At 37.8% G+C, this 20,975-nt stretch overlaps 1 protein-coding gene across 1 annotated transcript in view; it reads left to right on the top strand.

Moving 5' to 3' along the window:
• Positions 1–6,392: 6,392 nt before the first annotated feature.
• Sptlc3 (serine palmitoyltransferase long chain base subunit 3) overlaps positions 6,393–20,975 on the top strand; it is a 101,589-nt gene continuing 87,006 nt past the window's right edge. Inside the window, exon 1 of the mRNA XM_051183149.1 lies at positions 6,393–6,547. Within this exon, the coding sequence (XP_051039106.1) occupies positions 6,431–6,547 (117 nt within the window). The 5' untranslated portion in view covers positions 6,393–6,430. The remainder of the gene's footprint in view (positions 6,548–20,975) is intronic.

Below are 20,975 nucleotides of genomic sequence, written 5' to 3'. Positions count from 1 at the left end.
GGTGCAGGAAGGTACTCTGCAGGCTACCAAAAGAGAAATATGTACACCATCTCAGCCACAAAATCTTTGACTTACAATTTGTCCTGCCTGCAAAATAAGCTAGTAGGCTAGTAGAATGGTGACAGAACTTGTGGGAATAGCCAACCAATATCTAATTTGACTTAAGACCCACTACATGAGAAGGCACTTGTATTTGACACTGCTTGATAAACCAAGAACCAGAGACTAGATAGCCCAAAGACCTAGGTGAAGCCAAAACAACTTGTATAAATACACAAATGAAATTATTTCTAATGATATGCTTACTCATAGATCAGTGCTTCATTTAGGCATCATCAGAGAGGCTCCCTCCAGCAGCAGATGGAAACAGGTGAAGAGATGCATAGCCAGACATTATGTACAGAGAGTGTCTAAACTAAAGGTCTCCATCAAATCCCTCCCACTCAGAGCTCAGGGAATCAATCCTGAAGAACAAGAGGCAGAATGATTGTAAAAGTCGCATCTGTGCCTCATTCCAATTGTAGGTTTCTATATGATGATTCAAAGTCAATGATCTTCCTCTTCAACTCAGATTGTCAGCACTTTCTATGTAAATCTAGCTCACAGTTTATCTCATGAGAGATGTAATTAGACTTCCTATTTCCAAAAATTCCTTGAAAGTTTATTAAAAGAATGTATAGAATTTCCAACTCATACAATTCTCATTTTAATTTTATTTATTTTACATCCTGACTGCAGTTTGCCCTTCCTCCGCCTCTCCTCCCATTCCCTCCTCCCACCTCCTCTCTGCCTCACCCCTCCCCCAATCCATTCCTCCTCTGATTCTGTTCAGAAAGGGACAGGACTCCCATGGGTAGCAACAAAGCATGGCATATTAAGTTGCACTAAAAGACTAAGCACCTCCCTTGTATTTAGGCTGGGCAAGTCAAACCAATATGAGGAATAGGTCCCCAAGAGCCAGCCAATGCATTAGGGGTAGTTCCTGCTCCTATAGAGAGCTTAGGTCAGTCCTGTGCAGGATCCCCTATTTGATGCTTCTGACTTTCATACAACTCACTTAGTCTTCAGGACACACTAGTATTGTTCACTCTAAAAACCCAGTAGAACCTTAAATCAATACATCTGATGGACTATCTGGAGTACATTTGTTCTAATTTAGGTTCATGCGCTTAATCTCTGATTTTCTTGGGAGGTGTTCAAAAGAATGGGTAAGTCAAACAAGGAAAGGACGCAAACTGATAACAATTTCACAAATACTGTTACTGCTGAGGGCAACTGGATGCAATCCCACTGGCCATTGCATGAACACTCGTCAGTATAGAGAAAAGGAGAACAAAGATGCTTTACTCATGAATCCTGTGCTTTTTGGCACAGGTCTCATGCAATGAAAATGAAATCTTCACTATGCATGGCCCTAACTACCCAGAAAAGGGTAACTATGGTCACATAGCCTGTCCACAAAGAGAGAGAGAGACAGAGAACAGAAGACATATAATAAACTGTCTCTCAGGGACCTCCAACCAAAGAAAAAGAATTTGAATGAGATGTGGCTGGAACCTGCAGCTGTAGCCAGAATGTACTTCAGGGCAAAGCTGTGAGACAATGAAAGTATTGCACATAATCTTCCTATTCGCTATAGTCCACAAAACCTGGAGATACAAAAACTAAATCTATCTTGATCTTGATTAGAAGCTCTAAACCTAAGCTGATTAGAATCTGTAGTTTCCACCTGATAAATAACAAGTTAATGTGATTACTTTCTATTTTTTCTCAGACAAAATCAGTGACTTCTTGGTCAATCCAGATTTGATATTTGGTCACATATAGTTGGTATTTTTATGCTGAAGCAGCTTTGGGAATGAAATTGTCTGCACTCTGAGAATTTTCCAGATTTAACTTTTCAGGAAAACTGAGTTGTATGTAGAATTATATGTCAGCACTGAGATGTCATTAATTCTTCATAGCTATTTATGGATTGAAAGACTTTACTGTGATGAAAGTATTTATTCATTATTTGATCACAAGTGAAATCTGTTAAGCCCTGACAGTCTTTGTTATATCTTTCCCAGTGGTTAATGCTCCTCAACTCTATATATAGCTTAAGGAGACATATCATGGTATACACACTGTTATCTCTCACCCTCCACCCAGATGTGTGTTGCTTTTTTGTTTTGTTTTGGTTTGGTTTGGTTTTTGTTTTTGTTTTGTATATTATTCCTGTGACTTTGAGAAGTCACTTAACCTATTGAAACTTAAGTTTTCATATCAGCCCTACTCTGTCAAATAGATAAAATTTGTATCTTGGATAAACAACAGAGTTCCATGGACTCAATTCTGTACAATTCTACTCATTCATTTTTTTTCATTCCCTGACAACTCTTAGATATGTAAGAGCTTCTTCGGAATATACTGAGCATCTCTTCATTAGCTCTCTGTACTCTGTTATCTTCCTTGTATCTGCTCTATTAACTGAGTGGCTTAGAAGCAGACTTCTGGGCAAAACAAAAAGTGCCATCAGAGAACATAAAACTATCATTAACTAGCATTGTTTTGGCTGTTTACCACTCAAGGGTAGGTTTACTTTGATCTTCAACAATGATCTGTGTCTTAAATAGTAGATGTGTAGGCACTGCTAACTTTTTGTTCTTAGCAACAAAGAGACTGAAGGTATTTCATTAAAATGTGCAGTAGCTATCCAAGCCATTATCAAGTTTAATGATTAACCTGAAATTCATTTAATCATTCAAAAATACTAATACCTTGATGAATATTTACTGTTTTTACTGTTCAACCTAAAACATCCATTGACTTGAGCAGAACTTCATATTTACTTGGATAGATGACTCAAAGCAATGAGCCAACACTGATTATACTCCTAGAAGTACTCAGTGCAAAAGACTGGTGAGTCAATGTGATTTTGAGCATGCAATAATTCGTATGCATTACAATATGACACTTAAAACATAAATGGTTTAAGAGTGAGGATGGGGGGGCTAGCTCAGTCAACAAAGTGCTTCCTGTGATGATTATTTACATAAAAAGTTAGCACTGGGAGGTAGAGATAGGGGATCCTTGAACCTTAGGTACAATGAGAGACTCTGTCTCAAAAAACTAAGGGACATCAGCAACAGAATACCAATATAGACAGGGAAAGCTTATGAGGCTTTAACTCTTCTTGGTTAAATAAGGAATATACAGAGCAGAAGAATTGGTCTGCTCCAGGAAAGAGCATACCAATAGATTTTTCAATATGAAATGACCAGCCATGAAAGAATACATATAAGTAACATTATTCAATCTGAGATTACATTTAAAAAATATATGTGTATATGCATATACATGCATGCATGCATATAAAGCAATTAGAGAAAAAAAAAGGACAGGGATGTAAAAGAAAACAAGGAGAGTATATGAGACATTGTTGAGGAGGAAAGAGAAGGGAGAAATGACGTAATTATGATCTTTAAAAAAAAAAAAAGGAAAACATCTAAGTTGGAAAGAGATTGAAAACACCTGATAATGACCCCTGAGTTCCACGTGCACCCGCACAGACATGAATGCATATAACCATGGACATTCATGCCTCCACACCCAAACATGCAAGTTCAAGAGTGAGACCTTGTAGCAGATCTCTCTTAAAGGCCTAAGCCTGATTACTAAATTTGATAAATGGTAATAGAAGGAAACTCAATGTGCTTTTGAGATGTTTCCTTTACATATGGCTTTAGTCTCCTTGTAGAAAGGGAATGAAAATATGGAGAGGAAAAGAAGCAAATTACAAAGAAATTTAAATCAGAGAAATATAAAAGAGGAAAGGAAAGAAGGAAGACCTACTCTATAAATTGTTAGTTTTATCTTAAAATCCTTACTCAAAGCATAGTTTTAGAAGTTATGAATACAGTTTCATGATAGTCACAGAATGGGCACAGGCCAGTTCAAAGTTCAAGTCTAGGCCCCTAGCATCAGATCAAACTGTTATTATTAATTCTGTACAGAACAATAGAACATGGTAAAATAACTCAATGTCTCCACATTATCTTTATGGGTAACATGAGGCAGTCAATCAGGGCAACAATAATCTGTACTTTCTCCTACTTCTTTATCTCTCAGTTGTGCAAAATTTCATAGGAAATAAGCCAGCAAAGATTTAGTGCCCAACACCCATTGTACTAGCCTCAGAGGAAAGAGACCAGTCAAAAGTTCTTTCTGCTCTGGTGACAGGGTTTAGGACAAATGCAATAAAGATTCTGAGGTAGAACACACTGGGATGGATATACATTTGGAATTAAGTCAATATTATCATTGTACTCATCCAGGGAGAGGAAAAATGGGGGTTGGTGCATGAAAATTGTGGTCAAATTATCATTACAATCACCTCTTCTGGAAGTCTCTTCATTTTGGAGAAAAATAAACCTTAAACAAGAGAGCTTAAAACCAGGGTACAAGGCTCTAGCAAGAGATGATATTTCCTTATATTTTTGCTTAATTTGTTTGCTTGTTTGTTAATTCATTTGCACTATTGGCCCAATAAGTGCTCTTTATTTTTAGGTACCTGGTGTCAAAAGTCTTGATTCTCTGTAAAAACAGGAAAAGAGCCAATCACCTCCCTGTTCGTGAAGATTTGTGACTGATGCTTCTATATTAAAAGACATTGGCATAGTGAATTAACAAGAAAAGTATACCAAGTGTATTAAATTATAGCTTTATATGACTTGGTTATATTCAGATGGATGAGTCAAAGAGTCAAGGTGGAGTCCAAGATTGGTGTTATCTATTTTATACTCAGTTGAGAAACTCATCAAGACCTAGATATTCAGTTTCTTCTTAGTCTCTCAATGAAGTGTATCTCCTCCAAAGCATGGAGCCGGACACCTGAAAGAGAGTCATGCAGTCCACTACCACAGAGCAAGCCAGAGAACTTTATGGTGAGCTCCAAAACAGCAAATACATGTTTTTAGGTTTTCTAGCTTGCTTTGTGGAAAGAGGCTATATTTCTCAGACTCATCTCGAGAGCAGAAAGCTCAGTTTTACACATTGAAGAGAGGATCAAAATGGGGTGCTAGGATGGGAAACAGAATAGAAAAAAATAGGAGAGGCTCTCAATATGTATTTCAGTCTTGCCTGGAACTCACTACATATTCCAAACTGCCAAACTGGCCTAGATCTAGCAATCATCATGCATCTAACTCTGCAATAGTGGGATCACAGGAGCATACCACCATAGCCTAGAGTGTTACTCCTAAGGCCTTTGGTTTCAGATAGGATTTTCTGATATCAAGAGAGGAAAACCACAAGGGTAACCTAAGAAATGCTCAACCAGCTGTAAACTATTGGTATTGCCCAATAAACCACAGTGCCCTTTGATGATTATTGTTGTAATTGAAAGAATAAGGGGTAATGAGTAGGACCCTATGGTCTCCAAATGCCTCACAACAAAATCAAGTCTAAGTGTCATTTCATACTGCCCCACATATGCTGATTCACCAAATACATTGTCTCATTTTATAAACATTGTCTACTGAGGCATAGAGAAGGTAAATGGCTCCTCTAAGATCATGTGATTAAAAAATGATGCATTACTGATAAGAACTGGAATGCTCTATTTTACTGACTTCTGTCTATCTAGAATTTTTGGTGAGCCAGGACCCTTCATCATTTCATTATTTTGTATATTGTAGGTGCATATGTTTATATGTGGGTTATAAATGTTGCTGTTTTGATTTTAACAAATATCAGGGCAAACAATAGGACATTGACCATTTGAGACACATTACTTATACAGTTCAGTGGCATTACATATATACTCATCCCTGTTCAATGACCCATCACCACAAGTTTCTTTCCCACCCCCATTGAAACTCTGTACCCATTAGACAATAGCTCCCCAGTACTTGCCCTTTCGTCCTCTAGCAGTCATTCATGAATATTATTTTCTGCCACAACAAAATCTTAAGCTTCAATCATAGCTTTCAGTGAAAACAAAATGTAACTATATGTGAAAAGGAGAGGAGACAAAAAGGAGAAAAATGTGTAACCAGCCCTTCAGTACGGTGAACTCTGTGAGGGTGCTATGTGTATCTTTAAACGTCTCTCTACATCTCAGTCTGCCTCCTCAGAATTTGCTCCTGGAATTTTCTGTCTCTAAGTTTCCTCTGCTTCCAAGAGCAGCCAGCAGGGCAGATTCCTTTGTAGTTTCAGAAGCAGGTTTGTTGCCATGGAACCCACAATGCCACTGGAGTAGACTAGTAAAGGTAACCACTAAAGATCTGGTCAATAGATAGGCTGTGGTTCTTCTTCTGGAAAAGCCTGACTGGTAGGATTCCTTTAAGGGCTCAGCCCCAAAGTGCTTTATGTCATCACTCCAGCACCTTGAAAACTGAAGCCTCAGACCTCTGAAAGAGAACCTGCTGGGCTGCAGCGCTCCCCACTGATGGCCAATCCTAGGGGTAGTATTGTTACTAATGGGACTCTCCACAATACCAAGACTCAGCACAGCAAATGGCAAAGCACTGACTGTGTGAAAAATGGAATCCCCAAAGAAGCCCAGGTAAGAAGTGATCTTCTAAATCCTTAATCTGCATGACCCAAATATTTCCATATTTCTTAGCAACACAGTTTAAGGCAATCTTTACTCAAAGTTTCTCTCATGAGATATTTTACTGTGTTGGCTCTGCACTTCAGCTAAAGTTTTGCTACGTGTGGCTGCTAAAAGCTTAGATGTGGCTATGAGGCAATTTCTTCTCTAGACAAGAGAAGATGCATACAGAGTCACATTCTCTAGATTCTCTAAAATATAGACTTTGTAAGCTTTTCATTTACTCTCAAGTGTTTTGGAGGACAAGTTTGTGCAAGATCAAACCCTTGGTTCTATCAAACAACTTGCTACACTCATGGTGCTTCGGGAGAAAAAGAGAAGTTATGGTAAATCTTGCAGAGATCATGTGGTCAATAACACTTGTCCCTGGTGCATATGAAATGCCTTTCTGGTTGAAAAGATCTTTTTGGTGTTTAACAGAGCATTGTCATAGACCACAGTCTGATTAGAGGCTGGAGCCTCTTTGAAATTTGACCCCTCTGGTATTCCTTTCTAAAACCCACTTCAGGGACTGTAGCTTAGGGTGTTCTGCACACGGAAAGCAAAGCAGCCTCTTTAAAACAGACTTTCTGGTTATTTCCATTTCATATTTTCCCCCTCTTTGTAGCCCCTGCTGTTGCAACATATTTGAGGGGATGTCCTAGGGAAGAGAAAATCAAGAAAGTATTCAAAATAGTATCTCAAGTCTGTGAGGTTCTTGAAGAAAGCAATTGTGCATGTCACATACCATGCCAGGACTCTCCAGTCTAAGTCACACAGGGAGCTAACCTGCCTTGAGGACAAACTTCAATAAACAGATAGGCAATCTCACTGTGGGGAAATAATAAAGCTGTGTGTAGAACCCCACATAACCCTCCCCTTGTTCAGTCACCCTAGTGAGCCAGCCTTTGCCTGAGGGAAATGTTAGGCTATGCCAAGCACCTAGAACAAGCTGGCTGGGGTCAGGCCTCCATGGACTGAATCATTTGCATGTCCAGTTGGGAGGTACAAGGGGCACACAGAAGCCTGGATTGTGTGGTAAAGTGGTCCTCTAAATGTATCCATCTTTTACACAAAGACATTAGGAAGCATCTACCAGAAATCTCAGGCTGGAACTGGAAGGAGAGAAAGGGCATAAGAGAACTAACAGCAATGCACCTCATCCATTCAGATCATTGCTAAGATGCCCCTTGTCCCTGAAGTACCTGTTTCACTAGCCACTGTTTGCCTCCTAGGTTATTCTGATTCTTGGGTGTCTTATTTGACCACAGATACCTTCAAAACAAGTTTTCCTTTTCTTTACTTATCTTTATTTCATAACCATATTCTATTGTTTGAAATTGAAAGAGTAAATAGATAGGACAGCCATTTCTATGTAAGGGAAGGACCCCATAGATACCCCATAGATAACTATACAATACCACAATATCCTTGGCCATGGAAGTGTCTTTAGGTGCACAGTGTCACTGCTGTGGCCTTTCCCAGCAGCTCTGTCTGAGAAGCCATCCAGATTTTGTCTGCTAAGATACACTTAGATGTTTCTAAGTTGTAATTGGCTTCCACTAAGAACCTAAGTTATGTATTAATAAATACTTTTCTGAAATAATAAATTATGCTAAGCTTGTAACAGAATAAAGCAAAAGGAGCCTAATTTTCCCCTGTAAAGTATGAATAAAGTTGCCATATAGTGATCCTCAGGCAAAAGTTTTACGTAATGGGCCTCTTAATAAGATAGGTCTTGACCAACAGCCTTGCCTATTGGCAAAAGGAATGGCTGAGGACTTGTAAATGTCTGAAGTCAGTGATCTTTCCAATGCTTTGCTGACACTTAGGTCTTATGGGACAGTGCCTCAAACCCTACCAGCTCCAGTGAAGATCCCTTTAGTTTTTCTTGAGCTTCTTTGTACTTGCACAGAAATACTGTTACCACTTTCACATATTGGCTATTCTGTAATGTTCCACTGCCAAAAGATTTCCTAGCACAGCAAGGAAATGTAAACACTTTTAGGCAGTAACTTGGGAATATCCTTCCCTTTGCTCCAATGTGGATTGATGTGAACTCTGTGGTTCTAGTATGTGGGCTCAGTAGACCAGTCTTACAATTGACCAGAAGCCCGAACATTTCCATTTTGGAAATCATCTAGAGTTTCTTTCTGGGACTTTTCTGATCCTTAATCCTATTGCCTTTCTTTCTCATTTAATCCTCATATGCCCCAGGAATGAACTGAAACAGGGTTTCACCACTGATTAAGTCCATTTTTTGTTAACTTCTAAAATGTGTCCTGCGTTTTTATATCTACTAGAATACTATTGTCCAAGACTATTGAATACCCTCTTCACAAGCAGATACATGTAAAGGTTGGAGGGGTTTTGGTGTTCTTATTTTTTTATGAACTCTAATCCTGAATAATTGCAAAGTTTTCAACTTTTTCCCTTGCCTTCCTTTTGTTACCAAGTCTCATCATAATATGACTGAAAGTGGTCCATATTATCCATGCAGAGCCTGGATAATCTGTTGTTTTAGCTTTGCCTGTTTGTGGAGCCCCAGGCAGTGGGACTAGGATTCATCCCTGGTACATGAGCTGCCTTTTTGAAGCCCATTCTCTATGGTGGGAAGCCTTTCTCAACCTTGATTCAGAGGGGAGGAGCTTGGTCTTGTCTCAACTTAATGTGCCAATCTTTGTTGATTCCCTATGCAAGGCTTTAGCCTTTGTGAGGCATGGATTGGAGGTGGGAGGTGGTGACTGGGAAGTAGGGGGAGGGAAAGGAGGTGGAATTGTGGTTGGTATGTAAAATGAACTAAAGAATGAACTGTTCTTAATTCTTAGTGTCATCCTGTGTAAAACCTCCTGTTATACACATGAGGCAGGCAAGTTCCTGTGAGGAAACTAAACCTGAAAACAGAAATAAGTAGTGTAGAGTCTCAGAGAAGAGAGGCTTTCTGGAAGATTTTGTGTTAGCTGTACTCATGATCTCAGAAGGGATCTGAGGAGCCCATCCTCACTCCAGCCTCCTTTATGATAGCTAGCCTCAGATGGCAACAAGGAACCTGTCAGAAATTAGAGGAAAGCACTCCATCCCAGAAGCAAAGGGAGGATACAAAGACTGTGCTTCCTAGCTGGAAGGACTGTACAGTCACAGTGTAAAACATATTGGAGGGATCCGAGGGACTGCCACCACCATCTCAGGAAGAAGTATACAACCACTGAGCTATGTAGAGCACGTTCGAGATTTAGATAATTATAACCTAATTAAGTAATGTACATGAACCACTGAATTTAGCAAAAAAGGAAACAAATGCATCAAATTCCATAGCATTTCCATGGATTTTCACCTGTGCACTCATACAGAAGGAATAGAAAAGAGCCGTGTCATGATCAGCAATGTTTAGCAACATAAAAAATTTAAAACATTACAAAGCATCATAAATGACACTGAAAACTTAAAATGTGAAATATAAATGAAGGATGAAGTGTAGAGATGACTTGCTGGATGAGAGTACTTGCTTTATTTCATAGGACCAAGATTCAGTCTCAGCACCCACAAGGTGACTCATAATTCCCCATAACTTCATATTCAAGAAATCTAGTACCCTCTTCTGGCCTCAGAAGGCACCATGTGCTGTGCTCTTACATATAAACAAAACACTTAAAATAAAAATAAATAAATCCTTAAAATGTATATGAAGGGAGAAAGCCCTTTAAAATAGCACTAAAATAAAAAAGAATAGATTTAAAATTAAAATAAAAAGTAATTTAGAAATAGTAATAAGATACTATTGAGAGCCACGAAATAAAACTAGGATAAGAAAGAATCCATATACTATTAGTAGAAATATCAAGGTGAAATTTTTCCAATTATGTCTATGATGGTCTATAAATTTCATGTGAATAGAACATTTCTTATTTTTTATTTAACTTTTTTATTCGTTTTACATACCAATCACAGTTCCCTCTCCTTTCCCTCCTCTTCCCCAAACCCCACCCCCTGGGAGTCAGCAAAGCCTGGCACCTTCAGTAGAGGCAGGACTAAATCCCCCTGTTCCCCCCCTACAGCATCAAGACTGAGCAAGGCATTTCACCACATAGATTGGGTTCAAAAAGCCAGCTCATGAACTAGGGATGGATCCTAGACCCACTGCCAAAGGCTCCACAAACAGACAAGGCTACAAACTCACTCACATGCAAAGGGCCTGGTTCAGTTCCACGCAGGTTCCGCAGCTGTCAGGCTAGAATCCGTGAGCTCCCACAAGTTCAGGTCAACTGTCTCTGTGGGTTTTCCCATCATGACCTTGATCCCTACCCCCACTCATATAATCTCTTCTCCCCAATTTTGTCTATGGCAGTCTATAAATTTCATGTGGATAGAACCTCTCTTAAACTAGAGAAATAACTTTAAAATTATGTGGAAAAATCTTAAGGAAAAATAAATAGGAAAATTATTTGAAAGAATAATAATGAGGTATAATTAGAACTATGTTATATATAAAATAACTAGAGACTTTGATATTAAAAAAGAATATGCCTAAAAATGATGGATACATTTTTTAAATAGTATTTACATTGAGAAAGTCTTCATAACTATAGCATAAAATTCAAGATCCAAGCTGGGTGGTAGTGGTGCTCCCCTTAAATCCCAGCACTCAGGGGGCAGAGGCAGGTGGATCACTGTGAGTTCAAGGCCAGCCTGGTCTACAGAGCTAGTGAGAGCCTGTTTCAAAAAAACAAAACAAGACCCCCCCCCGCAAAAAAAATGGAAATGATGACATGAGGTCCCATCTTCTTTCCAGAGAGTTCAAAGATTGCTGTAAGGAATTGTTATTATTCCTTGTGGAAAACTTAAACATCAATATTAAAGTAAAATTTTCAAGTTTTAAGTTATGCATAAGGGAAAGGCAACAATAAGCATTAAAATGTATGTGAGAAAATTAGAATTTCAGAGAGAAAATTGCATATAAGAAATGAGTCCCCAGATTTTGTTTTCTTCTGCCTTACACCAATTGGCTTCTTGATTTAAGGCAGAAACCACGAATTCAATCTTTGCAACATGCTTGAATTTAGAGAAGGAAAGCCAAATCCAACTCCAAAGCCAGCATTGGTTTACATGAATTGGGACTACAGGAATACTGGATGGTAAAGAGAAATATATTTCTGTATAGAAATGTTTACTAGAATTAAATATTTTTACCATAAATCAGATTCCTCTTCATTAAGTGATTGTTTCTGGAGAGCTGTCTTCTCTTCTTTAGGGTACCTACTGCTGCTAATTATGCTTGCTACAATATTTATGACCTTTGTTGGAGAACACGAGAACTAATAAGTATCTTTGTCAACTGGAAGTGGTAGCCCAAACATATAAGCTGGCATGTAGGGAATATAGATCTGGGAGTCAGGATTTTAAGGCAGGCCAGCCAGACTTTCAGAGTGAGAATCTGTCAAAGGAAGGAACAAAGTAGAGGAAGGTGAGAGGGAAGAATGGAGGGAAGGGGGGACACTTTGGAAATTCTGGAATGACTATTACATCAATATTAGGACTACAAAGCTCTCTAGAAATTGCAGAACAAAGAACTTGAGGACTCAAGATGGAAAAAAAGTTCACCAAGATGGTGAAAGCAGGAGTCCAGAGGTAAAGGGATGCACATCTCTCATGAAGCTCTCATTTGTCTCTTGGGATCTTTCTCTCCACCTATTGCTACATGCCTTTATCTTCTTGGCTCATCATTCAAACCCTTTGTCAAATCTTTCCTGATTGATGAAACATTCTCTCCCTCTCCTAAACTATGTTACATCATCTTTTTTCCCAAATTCCCACAGTAACCTCAACATTTCTCTGATATCTGTGACTCTTGCCAACTGGCTTCTGGCAGATCATTAAGTAAAATATCTATTGAGGTTTGGCTGAGTTTAAATTCAAATAAAAATAATAACAAAATATAGTAGAGATAATTGATGCTAGAATTTTTTTACAGAATAAAAATTTAGTTTTATTCTACACTATCTTACATATTAAAATATCTTGGTGGTTTAGACTCCAGGTGGCTGGGTACCTACCCTTCCTCTTCTCCAATCACAATGCTGACATCTACTAAATAAGAGGCTTTGCTCAGACTTTATCAAGTGAAATGTTTCAATATTTCAGAGTCTTCCAAAAGCTTCCAACAGTAGTGACTGATTATACTACATATCTTAAAATTCAGAATTAATGTTACTAGGAAAATGTGTACATGAGGCTTTATCAAACATGACTGTTCACATGAGGAATCCAATGACATAATCTGAACAGAAGCAACTCTCGAATCCTCTTATTTCTTATTTAGTTTTACATATACATATGTATATATGCATGCATTCACATATATACATCTTCTAGGTACTTATTCTGAAATAATTAAGATTTACAGAAGAGATGGAAAGACAAGACAGAAAATTTTTGGAGCTCTTTTTCACTCAGGCTATCCTAGTCTTAAAACATCATGATACCTCTGTAATCATTACAAAATCAATATTTATAAACTATTATTGACTACAGAGTTTATTCCATCCATTTCCCCATAATTTGTGTCCTTGTTATATAATCTAGTATACTATATTGTATTTTGTTTGGTTTTACTTTAAATAGCATTTGTTAATTTTTTTTATTTTCTTCTTATTTATTCCTAGCACACAGAGGGGAAAATATGGGAGCAGCTTGGAAAGGGAACATGGTAATCAGAATATATTATATAAAAAATCTGTATTCAATAAAAAATTAATGTATTCTGTGTACTAGTAATAAGCAGGTAGAAAATAAAATGTTTAACTACTCTGTTAATTTTGAAAGATTAGCTGGAGACACAGGAATGAATAAAGTGTTTTAAATGTTTTTATCTATAAAATACATGATACGATGCTGTTGTATAAATATATTTATTACTTAGTAGCCATGTTGGGTTGTTTCCAGGATCAGTCAAAGATAGCAAACTCAAGTGGTATTCAAGTCTCTTTACTAATACTATGTAAAATTCTATGTGATTTTATATAACCTATACATGTTCTTCAATCACTTAGATTAAATTATTATACCTAATCAACATAAAGGCTGTGTGAATGCTTGTCATGGTGTATTGTTTAGAGAACAGTGCCAAAGAATAATGTCTGTGCCTGTCCAGCTCAGGTACAATTTTAAAAATATTTTGAATCTAAGGTTGTTTGGATATAGGATGGAAATAAGGTAAGGGGAGATGGAGAAAGCTACTTATCTACCAAATTTCCCAGACAACTTAAGAGAATTAAAGTAGTAAGCAATGCCATTTAAGTTGTATTTAAGGCTCTGCCAAGTAAGCTAGAAGTGTATACATTCATCACTCTTAACACCATCCTACTGTTACAATCCTCAGTGTTATTTCACTCATATGCCTTCAACAATATCAACTTCACATTTGTTGGTATTTTTAGAAAAGAAAAATAGCAGTCTTGGAATCAATCAGATATTCAGGGGTTTGAAGTGGAACATTCTTCTGAAGAAAGGACTGTCTTGAACATATCCTCATTGGGCGTGGCTGATGGTTGATATGACAGCAGTGAGTAATTTATTCTTGGCAGTTGGGACAGAGTACTTACTCCTACTCTAAATCACTGAGATTAGCACACCTAGTGATATTTATGATTTATTAAAGCTTGACTATGAATTCAAAAAAGCAAAGTCAACTACAAGCCTTAGAAGCTAGACACGCACCCTTAGTCCCAGCAGCCAGAAGCTAGGAGATGATGGTACATACCCGTAGTACTAGGACTCAGGAGTAAGAGGTAGATGGATCTCTGTGAGTCCAAGACCACCCAGGTCTACACAAGAATGATTCAGTCTAAAAGAGAATTACAGCTCACACCTTTAATCCCAACATTAGAGAAGTATATAAGATAGAAACAAGGTCTCGGAGAACATTCATTCTCTAACCACGCTGAGGAATGGTTATAGTCTGAGGAGACAGAACCAACCCATTCAGCCTGGGGTAGAGATAAGAAGCTAGTGGTCAGCTGCTTTGCTTTCCTGATATTTAGCTTGAAGCTTAAAGTCTAATACCAGTCTCTGGGTCTTTTATTGTTTCATGTTACAAGTACCCCCATGCCTAGCATGACTGTCCATCCTGCCCCTCTCATTAAGGACTATGTAATGATGAATGAAATACTATCAGTTGGAAGTAATGGAAAACTCAAATATGGCTAGATTTTAAATTATTTTTATCATTCTTACATATTGAGAAGTCTCAAGTTAAGTGGTCCTTGGCTTTACAGATTCAGTGACTCAACAATTTCATCAACAACAGGAATTCCCATCCCTCTATTTCCCATCCTCTGTGCATATTCAGCTTCTGATGGCCTCAGTCTATGACATGGCATTTCTAACTATAGCCAAGTAGCCCAAGACAGTTTCAAGAAAAACATGAAAAATGTAACACAAATGATAAATACATTATGATTTGCTACCTGCTATAAATATGCTACCTGCCACATGATTAAAATAATAAAAATTAAAAATAATTTTCACCAAAACATTTGAGATACTAGTCTATAGCTTGATACTAGTCTATATCCTTGATCCAATGATAATATTGACTTGCTTAATGAACTTAGCAGATTCTTTTTTTAATAGTTTAGAATTATTTAAGAAGACTTGGTATAAATCACCTGTTTAATGTTTGGTTGAATTTACCAATGATATCACCTGGGTATGATTATTTTAGAAGTTTTAAATCAGTAATTTAGTGTTTTTATTTGCTATGGGTCTGTTCATATTTTCCTTATAAATCAGATTTTGTATCAAAGTACTCTTATAATGTATTCATTTTGTAAATACCCTGTTGTGTTAACATATAGTTACCTATGATATCACCTCTGAATTGTTCTTACTGTACAGTCGTCAATAATATCTCCTGTTCCTCTGACTTTGGTAATCTGAGTATTTGCATGTTCAGTTGTATTTTCTTTTCCTTTTTTCTTTTTAAAGACAGGTTTTCTTTGTATAGCTGTGGCTGTGTGGGAACTCCCTCTATTGACCAGGGAACTCATAGTGATCCACGTGTCTCTACCCCCTCTACCAAGTGCTAGGGTTAAAGGTTTATGCCATTTGAAGAACCAAATTCTCTGTTGCCTGTCTAGGTTTCATTCTCTCTCTCTCTCTCTCTCTCTCTCTCTCTCTCTCTCTCTCTCTTTCCCTCTCTCTCTCTCTATTTGCTTTAACTGTAGTTTATCCTACTTTTCCTAGTGTCTTAAGGTAAAGTCACAGATTATTGATCTGATGTAGGCACCCGGGCTATAAATCTCACATGAAGCATTGCTTAGTTATATCTATTAATTGTGGTTGTATGCCTTCACATTTATTCATCTCAAAATGTTTTATAACCTCCTTTGATTTCTTCTCTGACCCATTCCAGTTTTGTAATGCATTGTTTCATTTCCACATATTTGTAAATTTTCCATTTTTTCTATTATTTATTTTTAATTTCACTATAGTTGGAGAAAATGTATACTATATGATTCCAATTATTTTAAATTTATTGGGGCTTATTTTTCAGCTAGCTTAAACACACTCTTGAGAAAATGTGTATTTTTCCGTTTGGGGGGAAAAGAATCCTATAGATGTCTGCTGTTTTATCTTTATCAAGAGCAGAATACTGACGTTTCTATTATTGCAGAATGTTCTCTTCCTCCATTTCTGTCAGGTTTTAATTCATGTATTTGTGGATGTTTTCTCATGCATATGTTTGTCATTGTTGCAGTTCCTAATGGACTGCCATTTTACCACTACAGAATCATTCTTTATGATAAAACTGAATGCTTATTTCTAAGCACAATTTAGCCCTGAATGGAGGCTGTTCTCATGACACAGACTTTTCCACTTATCAGCTTATTTGCAATTGTGAATCTGTGTTTCCATAGCAAAGAGCTGAATCTCATTTTGCTTTTATCCAGCTTGACTCTGTCACTTGACTAGACTGCTTCCTCCACTCACTTTCGCTATGTGACAAAAATCATTAGGTTTACCAAGGGCCATGAGGGTGCTCAGGATCAGATCAACCACCTGAGTTCAGGATGCATGTAATTCCGAATCGAGTCGCCTGAGCGACTCGATGTAATGGTAACATCCGGGCCAGAGCTGAAACTGAGGCTCATGTCAGCTTGGGCCTGTGCCAATCTGAGTGGCCTTCACTGGCCTCGGGGCAGTGGTGATATCCAGACACAGCTGTTGCCAAGGACCATGTCTGGGTCCTTGGTTGTTCCAAGGCTGGGGTCTATACTGAAGACCGAGTCCCATATTGCCACCGAAGGTCACATAGAAGCCCAGGGATGGGGCCACAATCTTGGTGGTATCCAGAGCGGCCATGCAGCTGCTAGAAACATCCTGACCTGAATAGCCACTGTTTCTGCCCAGAGCCAGGATGTTTAGGCCCAAGCTGCTACCCAGGACCATTTCTGGGCCTGTGGTCCTGCTGCAGCAGGGGTCTGTGTTGATGTCTGCCGCCCATGTCACCTCAGGAGGCCTCAGGAACTATGTGAGATGAAATCAGAGGGCCAAGCTGAGCCAGCCCCAGGAAAGCTGGCCTTGCCTCTCACTGGTGCACTATGGAGAGATGGCCCAACACCTCACCACAGGCAAGGGTGAACCTATCCTGAGGGCATACACTAGAGGAGCTGACTCCGCCCCCTCACCTGAGATAGGTGGCCCCAGTGGCCTGGACTGACCGGCTCAGTTACCACCCAGGCCCATAGCCAGGCCTTGGGTTGGCTACCCTAGCAACTACTCCATCTAGGACCTGCTGGAGCTCCTGAAGGGACTGGTCCTGTGGAACAATACCCGTCGGACCTCCATGACTCAGGATGACAATAGGATATCCCAGAGGAGTTCCAGTGAGGATCCAATGATGATAGTGTACCAGAAACCAGAGGCCTTAAACCAGAGCAGTGACTCATTGCAATGAAAATTTGTAAAGCTGATAGGACAAAAGGGTAAACTACGTGATACTTTGAGGCCGCCAATGCCACCAGGATGAATGAAGAGGTGTTAGAGAGGGAGAAAAGAAGGAAAAACAAAAACTTTTTTTTTTTTTTTTGTTATTTTTGTTTTTGTTTTGTTTGGGGTTTTTTGTTTGATTTTGTTCTTATTTTGTTTATTTGCTGGCTTACTTACTTTGTTTTGTTTTCTTTTGTGGAAGAGTGCTGCAAGGGGAGGAAAGAATATTGGGGGACTGGGAAGTGAGCAGAATTGGGGTGTATGATATGAAACTCCCAAAGAATCAATAAAAGAAGTTAAATAAAAAAAATCATTAGGTTTATGTCTGTCATCCTGTTTTGTTTTGCTTGCTTGTTTGCTTTGCTTTGCTTTCTGGAGGTTTTGTATCTAGTCTAACTTGAATGCTTCCTTTTCTTTTAACTGAATGCTATATTGGAACATTTTTATTATTTTAATGGTTATATTACTATTCTTGAGTTTTCTTAGCAGTTTCTTTGGTACTTAACATAAATATGCAGGGCTGGCAATGTAGCCCATTGGAAGAGCACCTGCTTACTGTCTACAGGATCCTGGGTTCAAGACCCAGTGCTGCAAAAATAAATATATGTATATATATATATTAATATATACTGTCAAAATGCATATGCAAACCTGATGAGATGCAAAAGTGTTCTTACAATATAATCTTCCTTCTTTCTGTGTTTTTATTGTCCTGATGGTACATCAATATATTTTACAAATTCAAACATCATAATTATTACATTAAATAACTTTATGTCATTTTGAACAGGCTACAGGAAAGGATACAAACTAAATGATGCATAAATATCAGCAATATATGCATGTCTGTATGTAATATACACATGCATGGATGCAGCAAGAGACAGAGTTGTATTAATTTTATCAATACCTATTTACCATGTCTTATTCCACTCATCAGTTCCTGTGGGCTCTTACTACCACTCTGCATCATTCCCTTACTCTAATGTAGATCATTCATATCTAAGTCTTGTATGCTTTATTATAGTGTATATCTGTTATGAGTAAGGTTCTTCCACCAGCCTGATCGCACCATGGCACCAGCCCCAAATAACACACTGAGGTGCTATATTAGATATAATTCTGTTGGCCAGTTACTAGTTTCTTATCAGCTACATCTGTCTTAAATATTAACCCATTTCTATGAATCTAAGTACTTCCATGTGGTCTTACCTTACCTGAGAGAGAGGCTGGCATTCTTCTCTCTCCGTCCTCCATCTTGACTCTACTCCCTACTACTTGCTCTCTCCTCCTTGTCTACTAGTCCCACCTATCTTGCTTTCCTATTGGCAAACAGTGCTTTACTCATTAACCAATACGAGAAACATATTTACAGAATGGCATCTTCCATCATATATCTTTAAAATCATTTAGTAGAAGAGGAGCTTGGTCCTGCCTCAACTTGATATGCCATGCTTTGCTGACTTCCATGAGAAAACTTACACCTTCTGAATGAAGATGAAGGAGTGAATTGGGTGGGAGGTAGAAGGAGGAAGGTGGGGGAGAGAATGGGAAGAGAGGAGAAAAGGGAAGGTGCGGTTGGTATGTAAAATAAAATAACTAATAAAGTCATTCTAAAGTACTAAAATGTACTAGATAAAAAGACCAAAATGTAAATATCACATTTTCTTAATTACACAACGATGCTTCCTTTATTCTTGGGAGTAGAGACGGCTGTATTTGAATTTCTGTTTCAGACTTTTTCAACATTGCTTATTTTTTCCTTTTATTTATCCTTCTCTCATACAATATATTCCAATGACAGCCTCTCCTCCTTCCACTCCTCCCAGTCTTCCTCACATCTCCAAGACTGAAGAACGTTCTTTGGGTTCTTTTCCTAAGAGCTTTCTTCTACTCATAAATTCTCCTAGTTCAACCATTTTCTTCTATTCATAAATTCTCCCAGTTATTTTTTTCTCTTGTAATATCTTCATTTTACAATCACTTTTCAAGCATGGCTTTTCCAATCCACAATTCCCAATCTTTCTACATTTTTAATATGTTGTCTTCTGGATGTCATTATGTCTGCTAAAGGACAGTGTCCACCTCACTGTGGTCACTGGGATATAAGGAATTGCTTTTTTTGCTCTTCATCTCTATCTCCTACATTTACTATCTCATTTATGTTAGTGAATCTATTTGCTTTATATCTCATTTTAGATGAAATAAGGATCTAAATATGAATTTAACATACATCATCAAAATTGGGAGAGTTTTCAGCCAATATTCTTATAATATTTTACTATAAATTTTATCTCCTCTCTTTCCTCTCAAATGAGGTAAATGTGTTTTTGTCTTAAGGAAGTGATATGCCACATTTTTCCAGAGGTTTGGTCATTTCTCTTTTTTTTTTTTTTTTTCCTTCTTCTTCTTTACCTCTGTGGATTTGGATTTGGGAGTTTGATTTGTATAATGGTTTTCTTAATATTTTCCAAATCTTTTGGCTTTCAATTTAAATATACTGATTAATTCTATTGGTGAACCTCCATGCCAATTTCCTATTGCAGTTATTACACATTTTTCTGAGAGACTCTCCCTTTGTAACTACTAGCTTTGAATTCATGGTCCTTCTGCCTCAGTCTTCCAGGTTCTGAATTACATGGCAGTATACCCAACTGCTCTATTATATTCCTATTTCTCTATTGAGTCTTTTATTTGGTGAGACACTGTCATCATGCTTTTTATTTCTTCCAGCGTGTTTTCTTCTGGTACTTTGAGCATAAATGTGATGTATATATATGTTCATAAATTTATAGTGACATTTACTTTTTCTTTCTGATTGTATTTTGGGGGTGTCTGTTATAAATTACTGTGTGAAATCACTTATTTTATCCCAAAGAGCTTTATTTTGTCTTCTAAGGTGCATTGACATCTGGATCATTCCCACGGGCAGTTTCTCTTGCCAGCTGTTTCTTACTGTTTACATAGCATATGTTTTCCTATTTCTTTACTGAGCTCAAGTTCTTTACTAACTGAATTTGAAAATAATATATTGTAATACCTCTGCATTAAAAACATTCCCTAACCCAGAGTTTGTGTATATATGTTTCTTTGCGTGTGTGCATTGTGTTTCTATGTGTGTCTATGTGTCTTTTTGTGTGTCTGTTTTATGTGTGTGTATATGTATGTATGTATGTATGCTTTTGTGTGTGTGTGCCTTGGGCATCTATGTGTTTGCTTACTTTAGTAGCTTCACTGAGCTACTTCTGGAAAACCTCAGAAATTGAAGTTCTAACACTGCTTGTATCTGCTTTCAAATCTGCATAGTAATGACAGTAGTTATAACGTCGTCATCTTTACTAGTCACTCTGGTGAGCTACCAGCTGCAATGGGCATCAATATTAGATCTTAGTCTTCATACTTACTGGAAAGTTAT

Source organism: Phodopus roborovskii, unplaced genomic scaffold (assembly GCF_943737965.1).
Source record: "Phodopus roborovskii unplaced genomic scaffold, PHOROB, whole genome shotgun sequence".
Classification (NCBI taxonomy): domain Eukaryota; kingdom Metazoa; phylum Chordata; class Mammalia; order Rodentia; family Cricetidae; genus Phodopus; species Phodopus roborovskii.
The sequence above is the reverse complement of the archived record's forward strand: the minus strand, read 5'-3'. Positions and strand labels throughout refer to the sequence as shown.